Source organism: Suricata suricatta, chromosome 2 (genome assembly GCF_006229205.1).
Source record: "Suricata suricatta isolate VVHF042 chromosome 2, meerkat_22Aug2017_6uvM2_HiC, whole genome shotgun sequence".
Taxonomy (NCBI): domain Eukaryota; kingdom Metazoa; phylum Chordata; class Mammalia; order Carnivora; family Herpestidae; genus Suricata; species Suricata suricatta.
Genome location: NC_043701.1, coordinates 80,528,837 through 80,551,754, shown reverse-complemented (window position 1 = coordinate 80,551,754; position 22,918 = coordinate 80,528,837). Strand labels below are relative to the sequence as shown.

The following is a 22,918-nucleotide window of genomic DNA, read 5'->3' as shown; positions in this document are numbered from 1 at the left end:
ATAGGGAAGGAGAGTTTACCCAATTTCCGCCAGTCTCCATGGTTAATTTGGTAAGGGTCTCTTTTAGGGTTTCTAATATCTGGTGCTGTCTGGTTTACAAAAGTAAGAATGACAGTCAATTTGTTTCCTCATTTGTCAGGATCCTTGGGCGTATAAGTGCAATACGCCTTCATAATTCTTACTAACCTTAGCCGAATTGGTGGGCTGTCTAGCGGCCACTTGAGGACCCCCCATTAGAGTCTGGCATTAAAGGAGTAGGCTCCCCTTACCTTTTGCCGTGTTGAAATCCCATGCCTAGATCAGAGGCAATTAATACCTACAGAACATCCTATCAGGAACTTTTGCTGTTTCCCCAGCTTTCTGGGGCAACATTTGCCAGTCTGATGGCAAAGAGAAAGGAGAGTTTATTTTACTGGACCGATGATTCCTCAGGCTTCTGCAGTGCTAGACCAGCCAGCTTCCGGGGTGTGGCTGGAGCAGGGCTGGAGATCCCTGGAGTCAAGAGTCTTTTTGAGGATCAGTTCAAGCTGATCGACTGGATCTGGATCACCTCACCAGGTTAAGGGTTCTTCTGAGTCAGTTCACTTAACTCCTGAGAGATACCTGAAACTTTAATAGGGGCTGACCCCATCTTTAAATATCATCCTCACAGACTAACAAGCCTGAGATCTAACAACAAATATTCAAAGACACTCAGAACTAGAATAACATTTACAGTAGTGCATTGCTGAAACAGTTTTTCTCTCTATAAAAAACCTCCATTATCAGAGATAGCCAAATCGAGACTAATGCATTGGTGAAACGAGTCCAGTCTTAACAACCCTAGCCTAATTATTTACATAAGCTCAGCAAGAATAAAGATTGTTCATGAGGACTTTATAAGGCTCGCTTTGCTGGGTCCTTTTATAAGGAATCTCCAGGTTGAACTTTAGTAGCCGCTCTGGGCCAGAAGCTGAGCCAAGCCAGCACTTTCCATCAGGCCTGCAATACCTGTTAAATTGGGCAGACTCCTCTTCCCGAGGTTGCCAACATATGCTGAAGTTCCTGCCCCCGCCAGCAAGTGACCTTCTTTACTCACCTGGGAAGGCTGCTGGGAACTCTGTGAGCAAGGTATGCAGCCAACATTTCCACGAGGCTTTACAGCTCCATGTTCCATAAAGTCAACCTTAGTTCCTCAAAGCTGTCAGGTCATCTCTGAGCCTATGCAAGACTCTCAAACAGGACATTCCAGTCAAAGCTTTGGTCAAACAACCAGTATTTCCAATGGTGTCTTCCAGCCGGCGATTAGGCCCAATGTGTCGGGGTCCCAGGAGCTCTGGGGGGGGGGATATCCCGGACGAGCCCCCATATGTTGTACCCAGATTTTAATATCGCCCCCAAAAACCAGAGACCGCCAGGGAGGCCGAAGCATGCATGCAAAAGCAAAGGGCTTTATTACGAATTTAGGCCCGGCCAGCCTAAACTCGGGCTCACAGACTTCATCGGCATGGTGGATCCATGCTGAGAGCCAAGAACTCATTTTAAATAGAATCTATTTATATTTACTGAACATCTAAATACTTCAAAACGATTGGTTTCTTCTACCTACTTTTGTTCAGAATTTTTGATTTTTATTTTCATCTTTAATTTTAGTCCATTATATACTGTTTGTCTCCCAAAAGCACCATAGTTTTAAAAAAATGTTTCTTCAAATGAATCTTAAGTCCAAATATAAATTTGACACAAAGAGCAAGCAAATGAGTTTGTGTAATCAAATTCCAGGACACAGTTGTCAACTCACGTTGTGAGTTCATACTTCCATTGACATAGCTTTGAATTTTTGTATTACAGTTTTCATTCCTAAAAATAACACCTTTATTGAGATGTAATTCACATGCTGGACAATTCACCTGTTTAAAACATATAACTTAGGGCCACTGGGTGGCTCAGTCGGTTAAGCATTCAACTCTTGATTTTGACTCAGGTCATACTTCATGGTTTGTGATTTCAAGCCCCACATCAGGCTCTGCGCTGACAGCACAGAACCTGCTTGCGATTCTCTCTCTCTCTCTGTCCTCCATTGCTTGCTCTCTCTCTCTCTCTCTCTCTCTCTCAAAATAAATATTTAAAAATAAAACCTATAACTCAATGGATTTTAGCTTATTCACAAAGTTATATACTCATTACTACAATCAATTTTAGAACATTTTCATCATCCTAACACCTCCTCCCAGACCCATTAGCAACCACTTACTACCATTGCCAGCCCCAGCCGTAGGCAACTGCTGTTTACTTGCTATCTTTAGAACTTTGCCTATTGTGGACATTTCATATGAATAGAATCACATGGTATGTGGTTTTTTGTGACTGGCTTCTTTCACTTATCCAAAATATTGTTTTCAGGATTCATCCATATTGTAGCATGTATCAGTACTTGGTTTCTTTTTATGGTTGGGTAATATTCTGTTGTATGAATATTCCACCTTTTACCCATTCATCAATGAGCATTTGGATTGTTTCCACTTTTTGATTACTATGAATGATGTCGCTATCAACATTCCTGTACAAATCTTTGTTACAAGACAAATATTTTCATTTCTTTTTGGGTATATCCTTAGGAGTGGAATTGCTGGATCATGTGGTAACTCTATTCAACTTTTTGAGGAACTTCCAGACTGTTTTTCAAGGCAGTTGCACCATTTTCCATTGTCACCAAAAGAGTAGGAGAGTTCCAATTTCTCCACATCCTCACCAGCACTTACTATCTGTGTTTTTAATTAGAGCCATCCTAATGGATGTGAAGCATTATCTTATTGTGCTGTTGATTTCTATTTTGCTGAGGACTAATGATGTTAGACATCTTTTCATGCACTTACTAGACATTTGTGTACTTCTTTGGAGAAGTGTCTGCTCAGATCCCTTGCTATTTTTATTTTTTTATTTTTAAAAATATTTATTTATTCACTTATTTTGAGAGAGAGACAGAGAGAGAGCATGAACAGGGGAGAAGGACAGAGACACCATTTTTATTTTTTTATTAAAAAAATGTTTATTTATTAATTTATTTTGAGAGAGAGAGAGAGAATCCCCTAACATGGGACTTGGTATCATGACTGTGAGATCATGACCTGAGCCGAAATCAAGAGTTGGATGTTTAACCACCTGAGCCATCCACGTGTCCCAGATCCCTTGCCATTTTTAAATTGGATTATATGTCTTTTTGTTATTGAGTTGTAAGAGTCCTTTACATATTGTAGATACAATTCCCTTAGTAGATATATGTCTTAACAAATATTTTCTCTCATTTCATGAGTTGCCTTTTCACTTTCTTGATGGTGACCTTTGAAGCACACAATTTTTAATTTCGATAAAGTCCAACTTACCTGATTTTTTTCTGTTATTACTTATGGTGTCATATCTAAGAAATCATTGCCTAATCCAAGGTCATAAAAATGTATGACTTCTTTCCCTCAGAGTTTAATAAGTTTAGCCCTTACATCTAAGTCTTTGATCTATTTTGAGTTTATATTTTATATCATGTGAGGTAAGGGTCCAACTTTATTCTTTTGTATGTGGATACTTTGTTGTACCAGTACCATTTGCTATAAAGACTATTGAATTCTCTTGGCACTTGTAACAAAAATCAGTTTACTAAATGTAAGAGTTTATTCCTGAACTCTGAATTTTATACCATTGATCTACATCTCTGTCCTTATGCTAATTACTATTGCTGATTGTTTTGATTACTGTTGCTTTGTAGTAAATTTTAAAATTGGTAATTGTGAGTTTTCCAACTTTGTTTTTCTCTTTTAAGAATTTTTCTGTAGTTATTTAGGTTCCTTGAATTTCCATATAAATTTTATCATCAGCTTATCAATTTCTGCAAAGGGCTGGAATTTTGATGGGTTTATTTTATTTTATAAGTTGCTATAGCATTGTCTTTAGAAAAGGAAGTATTTACTTAGAGTAATTTCCTAGTTTTCTCTCTTCTTTTGAAAGACCTATGAGATTCCCTTTTCTCAAGCTGTTTCAAGATTATTTAAATGCTCTTAACACTATCCTCTCTCTCTCTCTCTCTCTCTCTCTCTCTCTCTCTCTCTGTATAAGAGAAACTCTTATTGACTAATTAAGTAGAGTTCTTTCCCCCAATTGCATAGGTATACACCAAGAAAATAAAGTTTGCTCACCAGATTTGCACTTACCAAACCATATTTTTTTTCCTTCGGATTAACGTTTTGGGTAAAAGAGTATAATAAGAAACTTAACAGTAGGGGTCTGTGCAGGAGAAAAGCTGACAGAACTCTTGGATAGAATAGCTACATGTCTATACTTCCAGAGCTGTAATTTCAGAATCTTATTAAAATGAAATCAAATGAGATTTATTACTAGCAATCATTTATTATTTTAGCAATAGTGTTATTTGTAAATAATTTAAGAATAATTTTCAAATGTAAGTAACCTATCAAACAGTAACTGTAATGTGACAGACACATGCTTTACTTTGAATTAAAATAAATAGAATGAAAGAGAAAATGTTTAGAAATTAACATAAAATCAAGAGTATCTGGAACACCAAAGCACTCAATAAATATTGGTTGAATAAAGGAAAGAATGGAAAGCAGCCCCTACATGAATTACTGCTTTTAAAGCTCAGGCCCCTACCTAAGGGATGATTCTAGATAATCCCTCAATTCAAAGGATAAATCCTGCTTTCAGGGTAGATTGTTTTTCAGTGTTTCCAATTTTCTCAGAGGATAACCTGAGAGTTTCACATTTTTGCAGCGTTTATGTCATGGTTGGTGCCGATGTACCGTTTTCCTCTTGTTTACGAGAAGTTGAAAATCCACAGAATCAATTGAGATGCAGTCAAGAAATGGAGCCTGTGATAACATGTGATAAAAAATTTCGTACTCAATTTTACATTGACTGGTGCAAAATTTCATTGGTGAGTTTTTATTTTATTTCAGTTTTGCAAATGTAATTAGAAGTGATGTGGCTAGAGATAACATTTGACGGAAACCTGAATGGCTCTTAGGAACAAATCCTTGGTTTACTTTGTTAACGCAAGTGACTTCCCTCCACATTAAGGATTTGGCAAGCTTGTTGAGAGTGCATCCATTTAGGAAAGGGTCTCAACACTTTTGTTCTCAGTCTACCGTTGATTAGCTGGGGCTGCATTAGCTTGGCAGGTGGCCCCAATGGTCTGCCTGGACATCCAGGTGGCTGCTAAGTCAGAACAAATTATGGAGTCAGTGTGACATGTGAAGAAAGTCTCAAATACGCTGCCACTATCCACTTTGAAAGGAGAGACTGTAGCACAGTAATAAATCTGAAAACAAACCAATATTGTGCTGTGAGTCAGTGTCTTAGAAATTCAAATTGTAGGGAGAATTCAAAGAATAAGAAACAATTTCAAGTGTGCAAAATCAGAATCTTACCCACAGCCCCATAAATATTAAATATCTCTTTAAGTTGCCTTTTAATTAGCCTGCTAAAAGACTAAAGAAAATGTAGGTAAAGTTTCCTCTACACTTGATATATATAATATTTAATATAAAACTTGTACTTTTTGATCTTGCTTTCTGGAAGATAGGTAAGTTGTTTTACTTCTCTAGTGACCTTTAGAGTTCTGTCAACTCTTGATGATTGGTGGTGAGTGAATTCGATCTAAGTTTAAAGTTGACATTTGAACAAAGTTATTGACACATAAACACAACTGTCACTTCATGTCTTAGAGAACCGACCAGAGGCAACTTGCCTGGATCCAGTATGGGAGAACATAGTATTCACGTTGTAGCACTTAGCACCTGTGGCCCTTGGCCCAGACTCCTCTTTGCATGTGGCTGAGTCTTAGGAAAATAAGTTTCTGTCTTTGTCTTCTTAAATCAAGTAAAATTCTGAAGATGCTGTGGGTAAATGTTGAATTTGCAGAGCAAAGGTGACAGAGAGTAAGTGGCCACAGTCATAACTTGAGGGGGTGCCTGTCCTGTAGTCAGAGTCTGCGGACAGCAGGCTCCAGCAGTGCCATTTTACTTGTGCGTTTGCTGTGAATGGTTTCTGCTTAGGAATATTATCTAATTTCCAAAGGTTTAAAGATGACTTAGGCTTTGGAGATTGTAGTTTCTCTGGTAAGACTTTATACATGGAAAGATTGGGATTTTCATTTTTTATTTTACATGCATTTATTTATATGTCACATCTCACCCCAAAAGATTTCCGAAGGCTTAAATGAAATAATCCAACAATAAATATAATAAATAAGATTTCAAAGAAATGGAAGATCAGGACCTGAACTTTATTTAAAAAAAAAAATAAGCCTCCGGTCAAGTTTGACAACAAGCTTCTCACATCGAGGATTGAAAGAGGAAATTTGTCAGTTACTTTCGTTTTCTCCTTCTTAAAGGAAGCAGAGCATCAATTCCTTAGCAGAAAATAAGTTTTACTAGTGCCCTATTCTTTGCAAAATTCTTCATGTATTTTTTTTAGGGGATGCTGAGAAATGCCACAAATCATTCTCCCCAGCATTTTTGGGGGGAAGGGAAGGGGAGCAAACATAATGACCAATTTCACATGACTATTTTTAGAGTCCTTCACTAAAAACTGTAACAATTAAATGCAACACTGTGAAAGCAGTTCTGTTAATGTGAAGGTAAATTAATAGAGTGCAAATGTTGTGTATTTTTTGATCTGGGACAGAACTTAGTAAAACTATAGCATTGGATGAGTGACGTGTTCCTTTGGCTATCTTTCCTAAAAATTACTTCTGTCTGCTAGATGGCAGAAAAAAAAAAAAAGCTCAAGATTGTAATCATTTAGCAATTGTCTCTCATTTTACTTATCTTTTCACTTTCATTAACCTTAGAAACCATACTCACACCCCTGGTTATCAGCCAGTTCATTGTTTGTAGGCATCTGCACTAGAGGTTTGTCACTAGGAGACAAGAAATGTACATAGTAGTATGAACATACTTTGTTTTGGGGGAAGGAAACTTCTAGAAAAGAACATCTGCATACACACATAGTTTTATTATGTATGAATTCCCGTACGTTTGTCTGTAGTTGTGGGAAGGACATAGGAAGTAGGCCAACATAAACCCTTTGTTACTTTTTTTTAATGTTTATTTTTTAGAGAAGAGACAGAGCATGATGGGGGTGGGGCAGAGAGAGGGGGAGACACAGAATGCCAAGCAGGCTCCAGGCTCTGAGCTGTCAGCACAGAGCCCCACGAGGGGCTTGATTTCACGAACTGTGAGATCATGACCTGAGCTGAAGTCAGACACTTAACCGACTGAGCCACCCAGGTGTCCCAACTATTTATTGTTTTTGCTCACTGCTTCTTCCTAGCTCCCATAAATAACTGCAAGTTAAAGACAATAAAGGAATTGGAAGGGATTGCTTTTGAGAAATGTGTCAAAGAATGTTTTGATATGTCTAGATCTTCAACTCTTGAAATGTTTGTAGCTATTAATTTGATGTGTAATTGTTTTCTTTTATATCAGGTTGATAAAACAAAGCAAGTGTCCACCTATCAGGAGGTGATTCGAGGAGAAGGGATTTTACCTGATGGTGGAGAGTACAAACCCCCTTCTGATTCTTTGAAAAGCAGAGACTATTACACGGATTTCCTAATTACACTGGCTGTGCCCTCGGCAGTAGCACTGGTCCTTTTTCTAATACTTGCTTATATCATGTGCTGCCGACGGGAAGGAGTGTGAGTACTTTAAAGCACTAATAAAAAATTATAGAGCCTACTAGGATAACAACACATAAGACTCCATTAAAAGCCAAGTTTCATTTGGTTCATAAAACACTTTATAAATTAATTGAAATTGTGTTCAAGTCAAACTACAGTACTTTATTCCTTTAAAATGAATTAAAATAGTTTTGAGTCTAGTAAATCAAATTAGGGGCTATAATTACTTTATTCAACAATTATTAAGGCTAGATGTAAATTCGTGCTGGCAAAACAGGCCCAAGAATAATTGAGGCTAGCTCTTTCGGTTCTATAAGCCATCTTGTGCAGACTGGGGGAATCTATTGATATGGTAATTGTGCTTTAAATAAATAAATTGTCTTAGTTTGCTCAGAAGTGAAGGTCAGAATTCTTCTTGAAATTGTTCTGCTGTCAATGGGTGGCATAATCTAAATGTTTAAAAAAAATATGTATCTATACACAGAAACCTAGGAGTAAAGAATGAAAATAAGAGTATAATTTGAGTAATGAGTGTTCACTTCATGAATAGTTAGCACTTTCAGGACATCTCTGTCAATTAAAATAATCTCCCGAGATTATCTGGAAGCCAGGGTAACAAAGCAAAGGATAAAAAATTAATAAAGCAGCAAGTAACAAATTCTTCCATTTTTTACATGTAGCCTGATTTCATTACATCATAGAATTTGTTTCCAAGAGCTTGATTCTTAATCTCCATTTTTTTTTCATTTTTCTGTGTGTCTCTCATCAGTATTCCATCGCCGTATGTGTATGCATCCAAGTAATGTCATCGACCTGGTGGCAAATGCTGCCTGGTTGCATTTACTAGTAACAATGTCAGCATTTCCACATCATGCAAGATCTCATGAGCATATAGTCTTAATGTTCCAAATATCAATGCTATTATTTAATTCATAACTTTTGTTTTGTTTCTAGGGAAAAGAGAAACATGCAAACACCAGAGTAAGTGTCTTCTTTCCTGTTATTTTCTTTATCATTTCTTTCACTTCTCAGTTGCTCATCACGCTCCACACATGTGTGTCACGCTTTTATTTTTTCATTTGTCATCTTTCATAGTTTATTTCATGAATGTGAAAGCTGCTTTCTAAATAGAGATTTTTAGGAGGGGTAGAAACTAAAAAATAAAAAGGATTTGACAAATAAGATGACGTAGATAAAAATTAAACCTAAAATTTCAGATTCAGAATATTAACTTGCCATTTATATCATGTGATTTCCCAACCTGCATTTCTATAAACCAGAGCACAGATGAAAAGGCCTTTCATACACGTTTTCCTGAATCTACAGTAATAACCTACCATAAAATGAAACTTCTGTGAGTATTTATAAATGCCCCATCAGAAGCAACAATATAAAAGCTATAGTACTCTAATCTTAATCGTAGAAATTAAATAGAGCACTAGTTTGTTACTTAGGACTGTGGTATTAACACAACGCTTTATAGCTTAGTTTAATGCAAGACACGTTTATTTAAAAGTTGATTTGCAACTTTCAGTGTTGCTGTGTTAAAAGTATGTGAGATGTATCTCTTTCAGAGATAACTTGTAGAATGCCCAAAAGTGCAATAATGTCTTGTTTTAAAAAGAAAAAAATTCATAACTTTTTCAAATTTGAAGACTCATAGGGCTAATATATGATTTTAAACATATGCTGTTTTATTTCTTTTTGATCTAGCATCCAACTGGTCCATCATAGTGCTATTCAGAAATCTACCAAAGAGCTTCGCGACATGTCCAAGAATAGAGAGATAGCATGGCCCCTGTCAACGCTTCCCGTGTTCCACCCTGTGACTGGGGAGATCATACCCCCTCTGCACCCGGACAGTTATGAGAGCACCAATATGCCTCTGATGCAAACACAGCAGTAAGTATCCGCTTGGTACTATAATTATTAGTGTGCATGAATATATCTACTTAATTTCTGTAAAGACCAGAACTTTTCGCTATTGCTTTTGTTTGTTTGTAACTCTAAGAGAAAATACCAATAGGACATTGATGGTATAGATCCTGACCTCACTGTGCTGACTCGAATATAAAGAATTACTTTCAGGAAATGCACTTTTCTTCTTCACTGTTTGAGATAAGATAACGTCCACCTTAATATTTAAGAAATTGACACTGCTAACAGACTAAACATGTTTGCTCAAAGATGAGTTAATCGTGAAAAGAGAAGCATCTCCTAAGACATAACAAATTAATTATTTTTTAGAGCTATTATTAGAATTATCTGATTCTGTTGACCTATTTTTTAAAGCTTATTTAGTTACTTTTGGACAGAGAGAGTGCAAGCAGGGGAGAGGCAAGAGAGAGGGAAAGAGAGAATCCCAAGCCAGCTCCATGCTGTCAGTGCCTAAATGGGGCTGGGACTCACAAACGTGAGATCATGACATGAGCCGAAATCAAGAGTCAGATGCTTAACTGACGTACCCACACAGGCACCCTTGTTAACCTGCTTTTAATGTTATTACCAGAGATCTATTTAATCTAATTTTTTGTGCCTCAGGGCAAAAAGTTTTTACATTGTTTCTTGTGATCTGCTTATGTATAAAAATGAGTTAGTTCCAATTTTGACCAAAAGCATAATTTATTAGTGCCAACCTTTGTAGTACTGGAAGGACTCTGATCAGAAAGCCTGGAAGAAGCCTTTGTGAGGGGGCTATGGGTTAAGGAAATTTCCCAGTTGCTCTTTGAAAACACACCTTATATGCCTAGAAGCTCAATTTTGATATAAGAGGATTGTAGGTAAAATTGTCATTTCTTTTTAAGAACATGGGGTTCCCCTGACCCATTTTAACATGTTAAAATGGGTTAAATTCAGTTTCCCAAGGATGTCACAAGTTTGTTTTGAGATCCTCCTCTTTTTCACTTTACTTTTGTGAATATGATATGACGGATATAGGGAAAAATCTACCTCCCTCTCCCCACATAAACCTTAGGGTTTGATAAATGGGTAACCTCATACTGATTAAAGATTTCTCTGGGACCCACACTCGGTACAAACATTTTCGCATTGCAGGTGCTTTTTTTTTATAATCATGTAAAATGTATGTGGTAATTTGAAGATTAAACAGTAATTAATAGGAGTAATAATCATAGATTTGATAAATTTGTCCAAAATATTCCAGGAATCCAAAAGTGTTGTGTTTTCCTGAACTGCTCTAACATTATTTACTTAGGGTTTAAGAGGCTAAAGTGTGTGTTTATGTGTGCATGTGTGTGTACAGTAGTTGATTCAGGTCTCATGGCAATGGAGAAAATTGCATACATTAAAAAATTTTCAGTTTCAGAAATATTCATATTCTACCAGGGATGTGAATATTAAAGTCTTACAAAATTTAGTTGTACTGAATGGAAGGGCTAGATTTCTATGTTCTCTGATGGTTCATGGGTCATCCTAAAACCCACTTTACCAGGATTAGATATGGTTGGAAAAAATAAGTATAATTTCAAAAATATTGTAATAGCTCACAATTTAGCAATTTTTCTTGCTTTTTGTAGGTGAAGATTATCAACAGCCTAATCATTCATTTCCAAATGGAAAGAATTTTTAAAAGCCTTAAAGGCTACCATTTTATATTTTCTTTACCCAAGAGTTCCAGTGAAATCTGGGTATATATTCTTCAAATGGTGATACATAGTCTCAAAAAATGAAATGGTCAAATATACTTGAGAAACGGTCTCTTTTTATTTGTTTTAAAACTACAAGACTTTTCAGAGGCCTTGAGTATATTGATATGTTTCATGAATTCATGAAAAAAGGCCAGACATAACTCTTCAAAGAACACAGTTTGGGAAATGCTCGTATTGATAAAATAACAATGGGATCACATTTTAGAATAGAGAAATATATGTTAAATTGAGTTAGGGGAACTTAAATATGTTTGTAAATCAGTAAAACTATATTGTAATGAAGTTTAAGGGAAAGAAAAAGGCTGCGTCCCTTTTTGGGTATACTTTCCAGCCATATATTTGAGACCAAGAATAGCTCCTTAAAAATTATTTTAATTTTCTGTGGATAGGATTTTGCAAGGTTGCTACCAATATACAAACACGATAACATTTTCTGTCTAGTTTACAACCAAATACATCTTCCTGGTCCTTCCATAACCTCATCAACTACCATTATGTTGATCAGATCTCTCTATTTGCAAATGCAATAGGTTATTTTCTTGAACTTGCAACAATTTGACCATATACGCATTTTTAAGTCCAGAAAACCTTCACATTATTCAGATTTCTGCTAATGGAAAAACTCCATTAACTAGCACTTCTATATAAATAGGGTACATAGATAATTGATGATGTTCACAATGATTATTCTGAGGCACTGAGAGATCATCAAGTACGTCTGACTCATCAGAGTAAATTAAATTACATTTGGTGTAGTTTCAGTGTGGAGTGTATATTATCTTTCTTTTATTCTTGGAAATGGATAATATGTGCACTGTCTCTATGGTAACTCCCTATAAGCCCGAATACATGATTAACCTCATTTTCCAACCATGCCAGATAATAAGGACTTCATTGTATCAGGTTCGTCGCAGCTGTCCTTTACGCAAATTCAGCTTTGAAAAGCATGTTTTTCAAGTTTTATTTCAGCACCAAGTACATATATACATAAATAGTGTGGTCATTTGGGTTGAACTGAATTCTCAACATTAAAGGGAGATATTACATTAGATGAGGTATCATAGCACTTGATAACCAAGTCCAAGCTTGGATAATCCTGCCTGGTATTTATTAATTAACCCTTCCTAAAAGGGCATGTGCTTCATCTTCACATATTCATACTAACTTTACTGATTTTATCATTCATAAATAAGTTGGCTAGCTACAGGATTTCATGTTTATTCATCAGGCTTGACACCAGAAATATTCAGGCATAAAGATATGGCCAAAGTTTATGTTGGCTCCTAAATGAGACTCCAGAACATTCAAAGCTTTCCTTCGGAGCTGCGTGGAAATATGCTTGGGTCTTTTAAACAAGTCAGTCTAGGATCTAGAGAACCTTTTAACAGTGTGAGGTAAAGAGAACTCCTAACAGCTGTATGATGTATGGGGCTGTCTCAGTAACACGTCAGTTACACAGTAATATTTTCTTTTTGGTACAGTGCCTCACGGGACTCTAGACTGGCACCGTTCATTAGACAGTAACAAAATGTGGAACCATTTGCAATTGATAAAATTGGGACATGAATAAGAGACAACGCTGAATTAGGTCAAAACTGAGATTAGATTATTTACCTATCTTGATGTTAAATCAAAGATAATGTAGTCATTGACCTCAGAAGGATCTCCGATCCATATGATAACAGGCACAGTGATTGAACAGAGAGTGGAACCGAAATCTGGACGGGGACCAGGAGCTGGAGTGCATGCTGAGGAAGGGCGATTTCATTTTCTACAGTGTTCTTTCTACCTTTCACGTTACAGAGACCATATAAACAGACTGTTAATATTGTTCGATACTAATTTAACTAATATTTGCTAATATTAGTTTGAGCTTTGCTAATGTATTTATTACTTAATATTTTATTTTTGGGATGATTTCGAGGTCTAGAAAAGTTGCAGAGACAATACAGAGAGTTTCCAGAGATCCGTCACCCAGTTTCTCCCGTTGTGTATTTGTCACAATTAAGAAATCAACATTGGTGCTTAACTATTAAGTAGACTTCAGATGTTTGTTTGTTTTTAATAATTTGAGATTTCACTAGTTTTTCCCTTAATGTCCTTTTGTTCCAAGATTCTGTTGGGGACACGATAATTGGCATGTCTCTTTAGTCTCCTCTGGTCTGAGCAGTTTTTTAGACCTTCCTCTTTTCCTGTGACCTTGACAGTCTTGAAGAGCACTAGCCACATATTCTGTAGAATGTTCCTCGTCCCCTAATACAGCCAGACTTCCTGCATCTGTACTTAATTACCTTTGCAGTGGAGTGAATATGTGTTACCATTAATAGTAAGAAGAACTTTTCTCTCTGTAGGCTTCCCCTTACTTATTACCATTCATTGCTGGAGATTGCATTATAAAGCAATTCTTTATTTTTATTTTTAATTTTAATTATTTTTTTATTAGAGAGAGAGCAGGGGAGAAATGCAGAGGGAGAGAGAATCTTAAGCAGGCTACATGCTCAGTGTGGAGCCTGATGCAGCGCTTGATCTCATGACCCTGCGATCATGACCTGAACTGAAATCAAGAGTCAGACACTCAACTGACTGAGCGGCCCAGGTGCCCCTATAAAGTAATTCTTAAAAGTAAACTTTGCTTTGCCCACAGAATCATTGTTGTGTTCAGGGGTTATGGGTTTTTTTTGTTTGTTTGTTTCGTTTTTTGTTTTTTACCAAAGACTTAACTTAAAATATTATTACAGATTGATGTACCTCAGACAAAACCTTTGTAATGATTTAAATGAGGAAAATCAAATTCCAAGTCATCGAATTTTAGATCCCAGAAGGTATGTTGAGAGATAATCTAGCCTGGTTGTTTTCCAGCCAAGTTGCAGGTCACATTCATCTGTGGAGCTTTTGCAATGCAGATCCCAGGGCTCTAGTTCTGCGGATTGAGAATCTGGTGGACCTGCAGGTTAGGTGGACCAGGAAAAAGGCGTGATGATTCCCAATTAAAATACTTAAAGCAGCTAGGCTTTAGAATTTGGGAACACCAGCTTGGTGCTTCTTTTGGGGGTGGAGATGGGGAAGGGGTTATTATTCACACTCCTCCCGCTAGAGTTTTAAAAGGGGAGCAGTTTCTCCTGATTGCCCCCTCAGAGGTGATGTACAAGAGAAAAGTGTGAAAGGGGGCAGTCCAGGTGCCTGATCTAATGTTGGGACTGTTCGTGGGTTTCTGTTTATCAGCTGCCTGAGGAAATGGTGTAGAGAAGTGAGAAATGAGTACTGATTAGTACTGACTGGGACAGAGAAAACCTGAAACTTGAAAAACTAAAAACCACTGGGAAATTGTCGTTTTGCAGTTTTATAGGAGGCATTTTCTGGGGGGTTGCAGATACTCAGTTTTCTAAAAATTTATTCTAAAATTTGTAACATATTACATGTTTTTCTAGGGGTGGATCTGCCTCCATGTTAATTCTTTTCTCATTCCAATACAATAGCAGTAGACTCTTCCTCTGAGTGGGAGACATCTTCATAGAAGAATTTATATAATGGATAATAGGGAAAAGTGTCCACACATTTTCTAGAAAGATTTTAATTGTCTATGTGAAATTTTCCATATTCATTATACTAAACATGATGCCTAACCCAGAGTAATTGAGTCTCCCTCAAAACAAGAGGTAGATCATGCTTAATCTTTCCTAAATTAATGACTAGAAATCTAGAATTAAGTCTTCCCATTAGAGATATAGTAACTAACCATTTTAACTTTTATCTAAAGTATTTTTTCTGTTTGTCTTCCCTTAAAATTTCATAAATAAAAAATTAGGTTTCAGTGAAAGTTAATATCAGTTGAAGAGAATGTGTTAGGGTACTAAGATAATGGTTTCCTGTTGACAAGAAGTGTCATGCAGCCAAGGATATTTCAGAGCCTTTGAACTTGTTGTTTTTTTAAATTCAGCAATGGGTTCGGTATCTTGGATGAATTTTGGTTCTGTAGGTTTGTACTGCTTCAGTTTAAAGCTGTGGTGGGCTTGCTTTTGGCTTTATGTGAGCAGGGGAAACAAACTAAAAGAAATAAATGAATTTCTCCTTTCTCATTTATGTTCTACATATATTCTACATTGACTTTAGTTAAAATTAGGTCCTGAAATTAAAAATTATAGATGTTTTTTTGTGTCCTTCCTTTCTTCCTTAATCCAAATGACCTGGTTCTTTAGTAAAAGTAGGCGAAGGGTCCAAATCAGCAATTTTGTTAGCAAACAATTATAGAACATTTAAGGGGTGAGCAACATCAATTTTGCTGAAATAATTGGGAAATTTCAAAAATGTGTTACTGTTATTAAATATATTACTTATTGTTAAATGGTTCCATACTCATTTAAAAGAGACGTATTTTGTATTCTACATTGCCAAACTAATGTCATTTATTTTCAACTCTAGCACCGATTCTGTGGCTTAATGAAAATCACTTAACCTTTCTTTGCTTTTGAGTCTTCAAGCAAGTAGGAATATAATGGGTTGATAATCATCAACCTTACTCATAGAATTACTCTACAGGATATCCAAGAATGTCAAATTACCTTAAAATGGTTCTACAAATAATAAATAATTGTGTACTCCCCGAATCAGTTATTTATTAATTTGCAAGTTATTACCTTTGCTTCCTTAAAGAATAAAGTTTGTGCAATGGCTAATTTACATAATTTTCATTTCAGTGCATGTAATTAATGGGAGCAAAATTAGAAAATAATTAATGCTAAAAATTAAAGAAATACAGTTCTCTTAAATCTTTTCTCTACATAATGCAGTTTACACATAATAATCTTCCAGTCAGTCCATTAATAATGTAATTATTCTAAACAGTATTATGACTTTATAGAAGCCCTTTCTTTGCAGGATTATTGGACTTTTATTTGCGGTCAGCTGTACTCTCCTGTATAAATGCCATTAGCAGTGTGCTTTCACCAGAGGTGGAAATGCCTCCATTTCCTCACTGCCTGGTCTGCTTGACTGTAGCCCAGTTACTCAGGCATTTCTCCAGTGTGCCTGAAGCAATGCTCTTAGTAGGGGCCTCCCTTCAACGCTTCAATGGAATTCACACTTCAAGTATGCCCATCATGGATGTGTTAACACCCTGACACTCACAGGCTCACACGCTGTCACAGGTTTGGGCACCCACAAAAACAGAGCCAAGTGCGCACACCCTGGAGAGTCTGGGCATGTTGTGTCTCCGCATATTTCTTGTTGAGCACCTTTTTGCACATAAAGCACTTTTATGTAACTCACCTGTATTTCATTTGAAGTTCAAGTAGTGCATGTACCTTGAACACAGGTAATAGTAGATCCCTAGACCAAAGCAACACAGTTGCTTTCTCATAGATCTCCAGATTTCTTGCTACCTTCCGTGTGGCACTTTCTCAACTGTTTCTCTTCAAATCTAGCCAAGTCCATTACTACTTAGAAAGTTTAGCAGTGTACAGGAAGAGGGAAAAAATCAGAGGCTATGGAAGAGACAACAGGGTGGACTGACTTTGATCAGTGGTTTTCAAACTGTGTTCCAGAAGGGTAAGTTGGGCTGGCACATAGGAGCGAGGGGGTGGCAGCTGCTTCAGCCAGATACTGATTTTGAATTTGGGGTATCCTTGTTTCAGGACTTTTGAAAGGCTTGTCCTCTTCGGTATTTTTGTTTTGTCAAGATGTATTGATTTAATCCATTAATTGGCTTGGTAGAGCTAGAGGTGATGGTAAATGAAGGTGTGTGTGTGTGTGTGTGTGTGTGTGTGTTAAGGTATGGTGTAATAGCTTCTAATGTAGAATAGGTAAACCCAAATTAGTTGTTCCTGAGAAGTTAGAATAAAACTCATATCCCCCTCCCAAATGCCCATGAAATTGCATTTTGACCTCTGTATTAAAGATGTTTGTTTTCCATCTTTAAATCTAGAAATTATTTTTTCTGTGGTTTATAAATAAAATTTTTGATACTTCCAAGATCAAAACCACTATAAAAACATCATGTGAAACACTGAAAGAATAAACAAACAAAACACTCCCTGAGACCACACAAGGATAAGTAGAGCTGATAGGTAATAACAAAAAAAGAATACAATTATTGGGATGAATTATTAATTAACTTTCTTGAATTGAATTAGAATTGATTTTGTTAACAATATATTTAAAATGGAACTGAAAATTTAAAAAGAAATTATTTGAAGTCAGTAACATTTCTATAGATTAATTTAAGAGTTTAACCAGTATTTAACGAGCATATATAGCTTTCCACTTTAGGTCGTTGTATTTGGAACATAATATTTGCCTGGCTGAAATGATTCAGATCAATGGTTTTCAAACTCTGTTTCTTGGAGGTTTCTTAGAAATGCCGTAGGGGCCAGCATGTGGGGCAAAGGAAACAAAGCAGGCGGGATTCCTGGCTCCCTTGTTTCAACCCAGGCAACCCCACATTTATCTCTTTTGTACCTCAAGAGTTCTGCTTAGGATTTCAATCAAAAGGAATTCTATTGCTGAAGAGGAACCAAAAAAAAAAGGAAAAAAGAAAAAAAAACCTCTGAAAACCCCTGGCATGCATCAAGCCCTACTCTGTAGCAATCTCCTAGACTCCTAGAATCTCTTCCCCACAGAATCTAAATTGTACACGATTGCAAACGAATTTGAATATCAATATTTGAAACTAAGTATGTATGAACATTAATAAACACATATGTATTATGTGAATCTATCTTCACTTTGCCCGTATCCGTTAAAAAATTATTTATTGCATGCCTACTATTGAGGATACTAAACAAAATAAGGGGTTCCTACTGTTAAGGCACTTTGGGGCAAATAAACATTATGTGATGTGATGAAAACACAGTGGCAGTTGAGCATGTGTGGAAATCCATGCTAAATGGTAACCTAATGGGAAGGGACTGCTTAGAGAGTGAGGAGGCATAGAACAAGTGGTACTTGAAATATTTTTTAATTAAAAAAGATAATCTAAAATTTAATTAGCATTCCTTGTGGACTATTTTTAAATTATAAGAGTAATTCGTGTCCATTGTAACAAATTTTAAGTTGAGTTTGCAAGGACAAACGAGAGCCATTTGGACACAACAGATGGTAATGGTCATGGTGTGATGGTGGTTCTATTTCAAGCCATCAGGGGGTGCTCCATGTAGGGACCAGATACACTGATGATCTTTTGGGCTATACTAAGGAACTTGAAACTTAATTTGTAGGTAGGTGTAAGGAAATCATGAAATGTGTGTTGTTTGAATGACATAATCAGATTTGTGACTTAGAATGTGCACAGTGGATAATAAGGGGGCAAGAATGGGACCAAGGAAACAATTCAGTCAGTTGCAAACATCCAAGTGAGAAACGGTGATGGCTTCAGCCAAGTGAGGAACAGAAGTGGGGAAGAAGAAGACAGCTTCAAAGGAGATCTAAGAGAATCATCAAAGGTTCCCAAGACTGGGATGTGAGGACTAAAGAAGGAAGGGTTGATGATGACTTCTACATCTCGACTAGTGCAGTTGGATGGATGGCCAGGGTCATTCCCTGGGACAGGGACAGAAGAGCACAGATTTGGCATAATGAATGAAAGTGGATATGTGTGTTGTTCTGTGTGAGTGTGTAAGTGTGTTCTAGACCTGGATCTGAAAGTCTAAAGGTTACAAGCGCAAGCCTGGAATCCTGTGTTCACATCTTTATCTACCACTTCTTAGTTATGTAGCCTTGGACCTCTAAAGCCTGTTTTCTCATCTCTAAGTTGAGGAAAATAGTACCTACCTCCGAGGGTTGTTGTGAGGTAGAACATAGCATTTAGTAGGAGCTTTATGAATGTTACCAAATATTATTATTTATTTTCCTGAGACCTCAGGTTCCTCATCTATAAACTCATGGGGGTGTGCTGGGTTAGATGATTTCTGGGGACCTTTTTAACTATAAATTTTTTCATTCTATTATGTCTGCTATTTACATATGTATAGGCAAACACAGTTTACTCAAAAATGTCAATCATTTCTAGGAACTTGCCACATCAGACTCAGATTCCCCAACAGCAGACTACAGGTAAGTATGAAAAGTAATAATGTAATGATGTTTATGTATAAGGCTAACAGATTAAAAGATAATTATAGTACTATATAATTTATGAAGCTTTAGCTTCAGCAAGTAAGGCAAAACAGTTGTGTCATTCCTTAATCAGAGTTAGAACTTCAAAATAATAGCTTAGATTATTGCATATATTGGCATCAGAGTGATAAACACTGGGTAAATGATCTTAGAGCAAAAGCATCCATGGAGGTCCTGTCTAATTAAGGAAGCCTGAATAAAGTCTCCTTCCTTCAGCGAAGCTCCCTATTCTTCCTCTTGGTATGAAAGATTCTTAGCTTGGATGCATCCAGGATTTGTCTCAGTAAGTGAGCAGCTTGAAACTGACTCTTACAAAAGGAAACCATTGTGACTAATCAGTGAGGCTTCAGGGGAATAAATGAGAAATGGTTGGCCTGGTTTTCATGCCACTTTAAAAAGCTGTTATAACATGACCAGTGACAACAAGATGGCGGACGATCCTCCCTTGACTATTCTATTTCCCTAAGACTTGCTTTCTTTAAGTTTATTTCTTTCAAGAGTCCCTAAAAAATTTCCACAGCCAATTATTTCATTCATCTCAGTACTGAGTAGATAACTTATTCATGATTGTCTTCTAATTAGTGGTTGATTCCTAGTTCTAATTGCCAGGCAACCAGTAATGCCTTTTGTAGCTCTTTTGGAGAAGCAAGAGAAGTTTTAAAAATGTAAGTTGGATGTGGAATTCTGAGTATGAATAGTGGTATTGTGGTAGGGAAGCTATTAAGTAAGTCTGTTAAAAACTTTAGGCACATATAGAAATTTATTGGATGTTTTCATTCAAAAATTATTTTCTCTATTACTGCTTTCGGGAATTTAAGGAGATTTTCGTTTGACAACTTTTCAAAGATTTGAGGCAAGTATAATAAGGTTGTTCATCAGATTTTAATTACGAGATAATGTTTTTCAGAATTTTCCTCCACCATTTTGATGCTTGTTTTAATTAAATGCTAACATGTTTCAACAAAGATGTTCGATATATTGATGTGGCGGTGCTACTGTGTAAGCATTCAGGAGATTGATGAGGGAGCAAACTTTGTAATAAGTATGTGTTACCTAAAGAGCAAAGCAAAAAAATGAGTCCCTATTAACACTAATTGGATGGCTTTTTTTTAAAGAAGAAAAATGTTAAGGGAATATTTCTACATTTTCCTTATTAAATTCGTAAACTTCTAACTCTTCTGTCTTTCCTCTGATTCTTGATTATTTCATGCAAGGAGTGAGTAGAAGGGAGACAGTTTCTAGTAGAACAGTAAATAATTTACCTGTATATTTTAAAAATCCAGGTAAATTTTACTTATTCCTCCATTAGAGAAAATAAGGAAACCTAAGTAGATGATATTAGAGAGAGAGATTTGATAGTTGTATAGATTCTTAGCAAGTAGTCTTGTTAGTATGCTATATTTTAGTAATAGGCAGCATTTCCAACTACAGGGACAATTTATGTCTGAGCAAATGGGATAAAAGCCAACGAATTTCCCTAAGGGAATTTTAGGCTGTTCAACCCAATTTTCTAGATTATTTTTCTAAAATAGATTTTGGGGAGCAGGCATTTTGCTTGAGTCAAGGAAGCTTTGATCTCCTTTTTAGTTAATACTATAGCCTATTACCTTCTTGTTTTCTTATATTTTTCTGTAATTTGGAGCACATTATTGACTAAAGTGCACTATCTCCTCTTGGTTGTTTTCCTTTTGTCATTATTGTTTTTGGTGAGTCCCCAAAGTATCTAAGTGCTAAAGGGAGAGAGACCACCCTAGCATTTTTTATAATTATGATAGATGGCTGTGTTTCTGCCTCTGATAAATGCACGATCAAATAGAGTTACGCCTCCCGGAGAGAAGAGCTGAATGGGCAGCTTACATTCTTTATTCCCATTCTGTTCATTTGAATGAAACCATAGTTTGTTTCTCAATTTCTGGGTTTTTCTGCTCTGTACGCACATCTGTGGAGTTAGTGCTATTAATGTATTTTCATGGGTAGCACAGCTTTTCTGTCGCACCTTCCTGCTTATCCTGGTACCACAAAGAGGCAGCCACATTTGTGGTTAGTATTATCACGCAGTAATAATTTGCTTTTTCCAAGTATCTCGAAGCACTAAGCGCGGTCATAGGGTCTTTTTTTTTTATGAATATAATTTAAGCACACGGTTTGTCTGTTGGATACCAAGTAATTTTATCTGTAGCTTCTTATATGGAATTTGTTAGAGAAGATTATATTTTGAAGTTTGTTTTATTTAGGGGTGTGTGTGTGTGTGTGTGTGTTTTAATGATCACCAAAAGTTTCAGAAATGAACTAGCTGCTGGTGTTGTAATCCTGAATTTAAGCACTAACTGGCATAATAGAGCAGTTACAAGCTGACTTGTAACTTGGATGAGGCCCAAGCCATTAGATTTGATGCCCGTTTAAATTTTCTCATTTTCTTTGCCCTTCCAACCCACACAATATTTTCTAAAAAGCCATGATTAAAAGGTACAGTCATACATCCTGCAGTCAACCTCATTCTTTTTGTTTATTGTGGGAGGATTTTCAGACCATCCCTTTTGAGAAGTACAAACCGTTACAGCTTTGGCCCAAGGTGGGGATTAATTTAGAATGTTTCCTTTTTTTTTTAAAGAAAAAAAAACTCAAGGCAGAGATATAATGCAACATAATTATTTTAAATTATGTTAAGAAGACAGAAAATTACTCCTTGTCATAATATGTTTTGCTCAGAATCTAGAAGTGTCCGTGTCCTAACTCATGCCTATGCTCATTCTTACACATGCAGGTAAATGGTATCCCTGAAGAAAGAAAACTAACTGAAGCAATGAATTTGTAATCAGACAATATAGCAGTTATATCTTATTTCTTCTCTTTCCCAATAATGCATGAGCTTTTCTGACATATGGTGTGCATGTTGACAGTATTAAATATGTACCAAATAACACAATATAACTTTCATTTTACTAATGTATTTTTTTTGTATTTAAAGCATTTTTGACAATTTGTAAAACATTGATGACTTTATATTTGTTACAATACAAAGTTAACTTTAAAATAAATACTATTAATGAAGCCTAAAGTCTGGTGAAATCTATTTCAGAAAATACTCGATTGCCTTCTGTATAGTTGGCATTTTCTGTTGCTAGGAATGGGTTCAATATTTGTATCCTTGTGGCATGATTTAATCTGTTCTTTCAGATACTACCTCTTGAAGTGTTTTTTTCATAATAGTTTATTGTCAAGTAGGTTTGCATATAACACCCAGTGCTTCTCCCCGCAAGTGCCCCCCACCATGACCATCACCCCTCCCTCCCTCCCCTTCCCCCTTCAGTCCATGGTTTGTTCCTCCTGAAGTATTTTAAGGTAGACTTGATTTTATGGATTATGGATCTGATGATACCTAGTTTATGAAGGACGGCCCAGGCTGCCTTACCTGTTTCCATAATTATATATTTGGTTTTAGAAGTAAGATGGAACCTACTCAGAAAGA

General features: G+C 36.3%; 1 protein-coding gene across 5 annotated transcripts in view; it reads left to right on the top strand.

The window, feature by feature from the left end:
• The window catches only part of SGCE (sarcoglycan epsilon), a 71,994-nt gene extending 49,487 nt beyond the window's left edge, over positions 1–22,507 (top strand). For 2 of the 5 annotated variants that reach the window (XM_029929207.1, XM_029929233.1), the window contains 7 exons: positions 4,762–4,924; positions 7,479–7,690; positions 8,627–8,653; positions 9,386–9,574; positions 19,343–19,386; positions 20,268–20,302; positions 22,214–22,507. In XM_029929207.1, the coding sequence (XP_029785067.1) occupies positions 4,762–4,924; positions 7,479–7,690; positions 8,627–8,653; positions 9,386–9,574; positions 19,343–19,386; positions 20,268–20,302; positions 22,214–22,264 (721 nt within the window). In that variant the 3' untranslated portion in view covers positions 22,265–22,507. Of the gene's footprint in view, positions 1–4,761; positions 4,925–7,478; positions 7,691–8,626; positions 8,654–8,952; positions 9,027–9,385; positions 9,575–19,342; positions 19,387–20,267; positions 20,303–22,213 lie in introns of those variants that run through there. The other 3 variants (XM_029929214.1, XM_029929219.1, XM_029929226.1) reach the window with 3 other exon arrangements.
• The last annotated feature ends 411 nt before the right edge of the window (positions 22,508–22,918 follow it).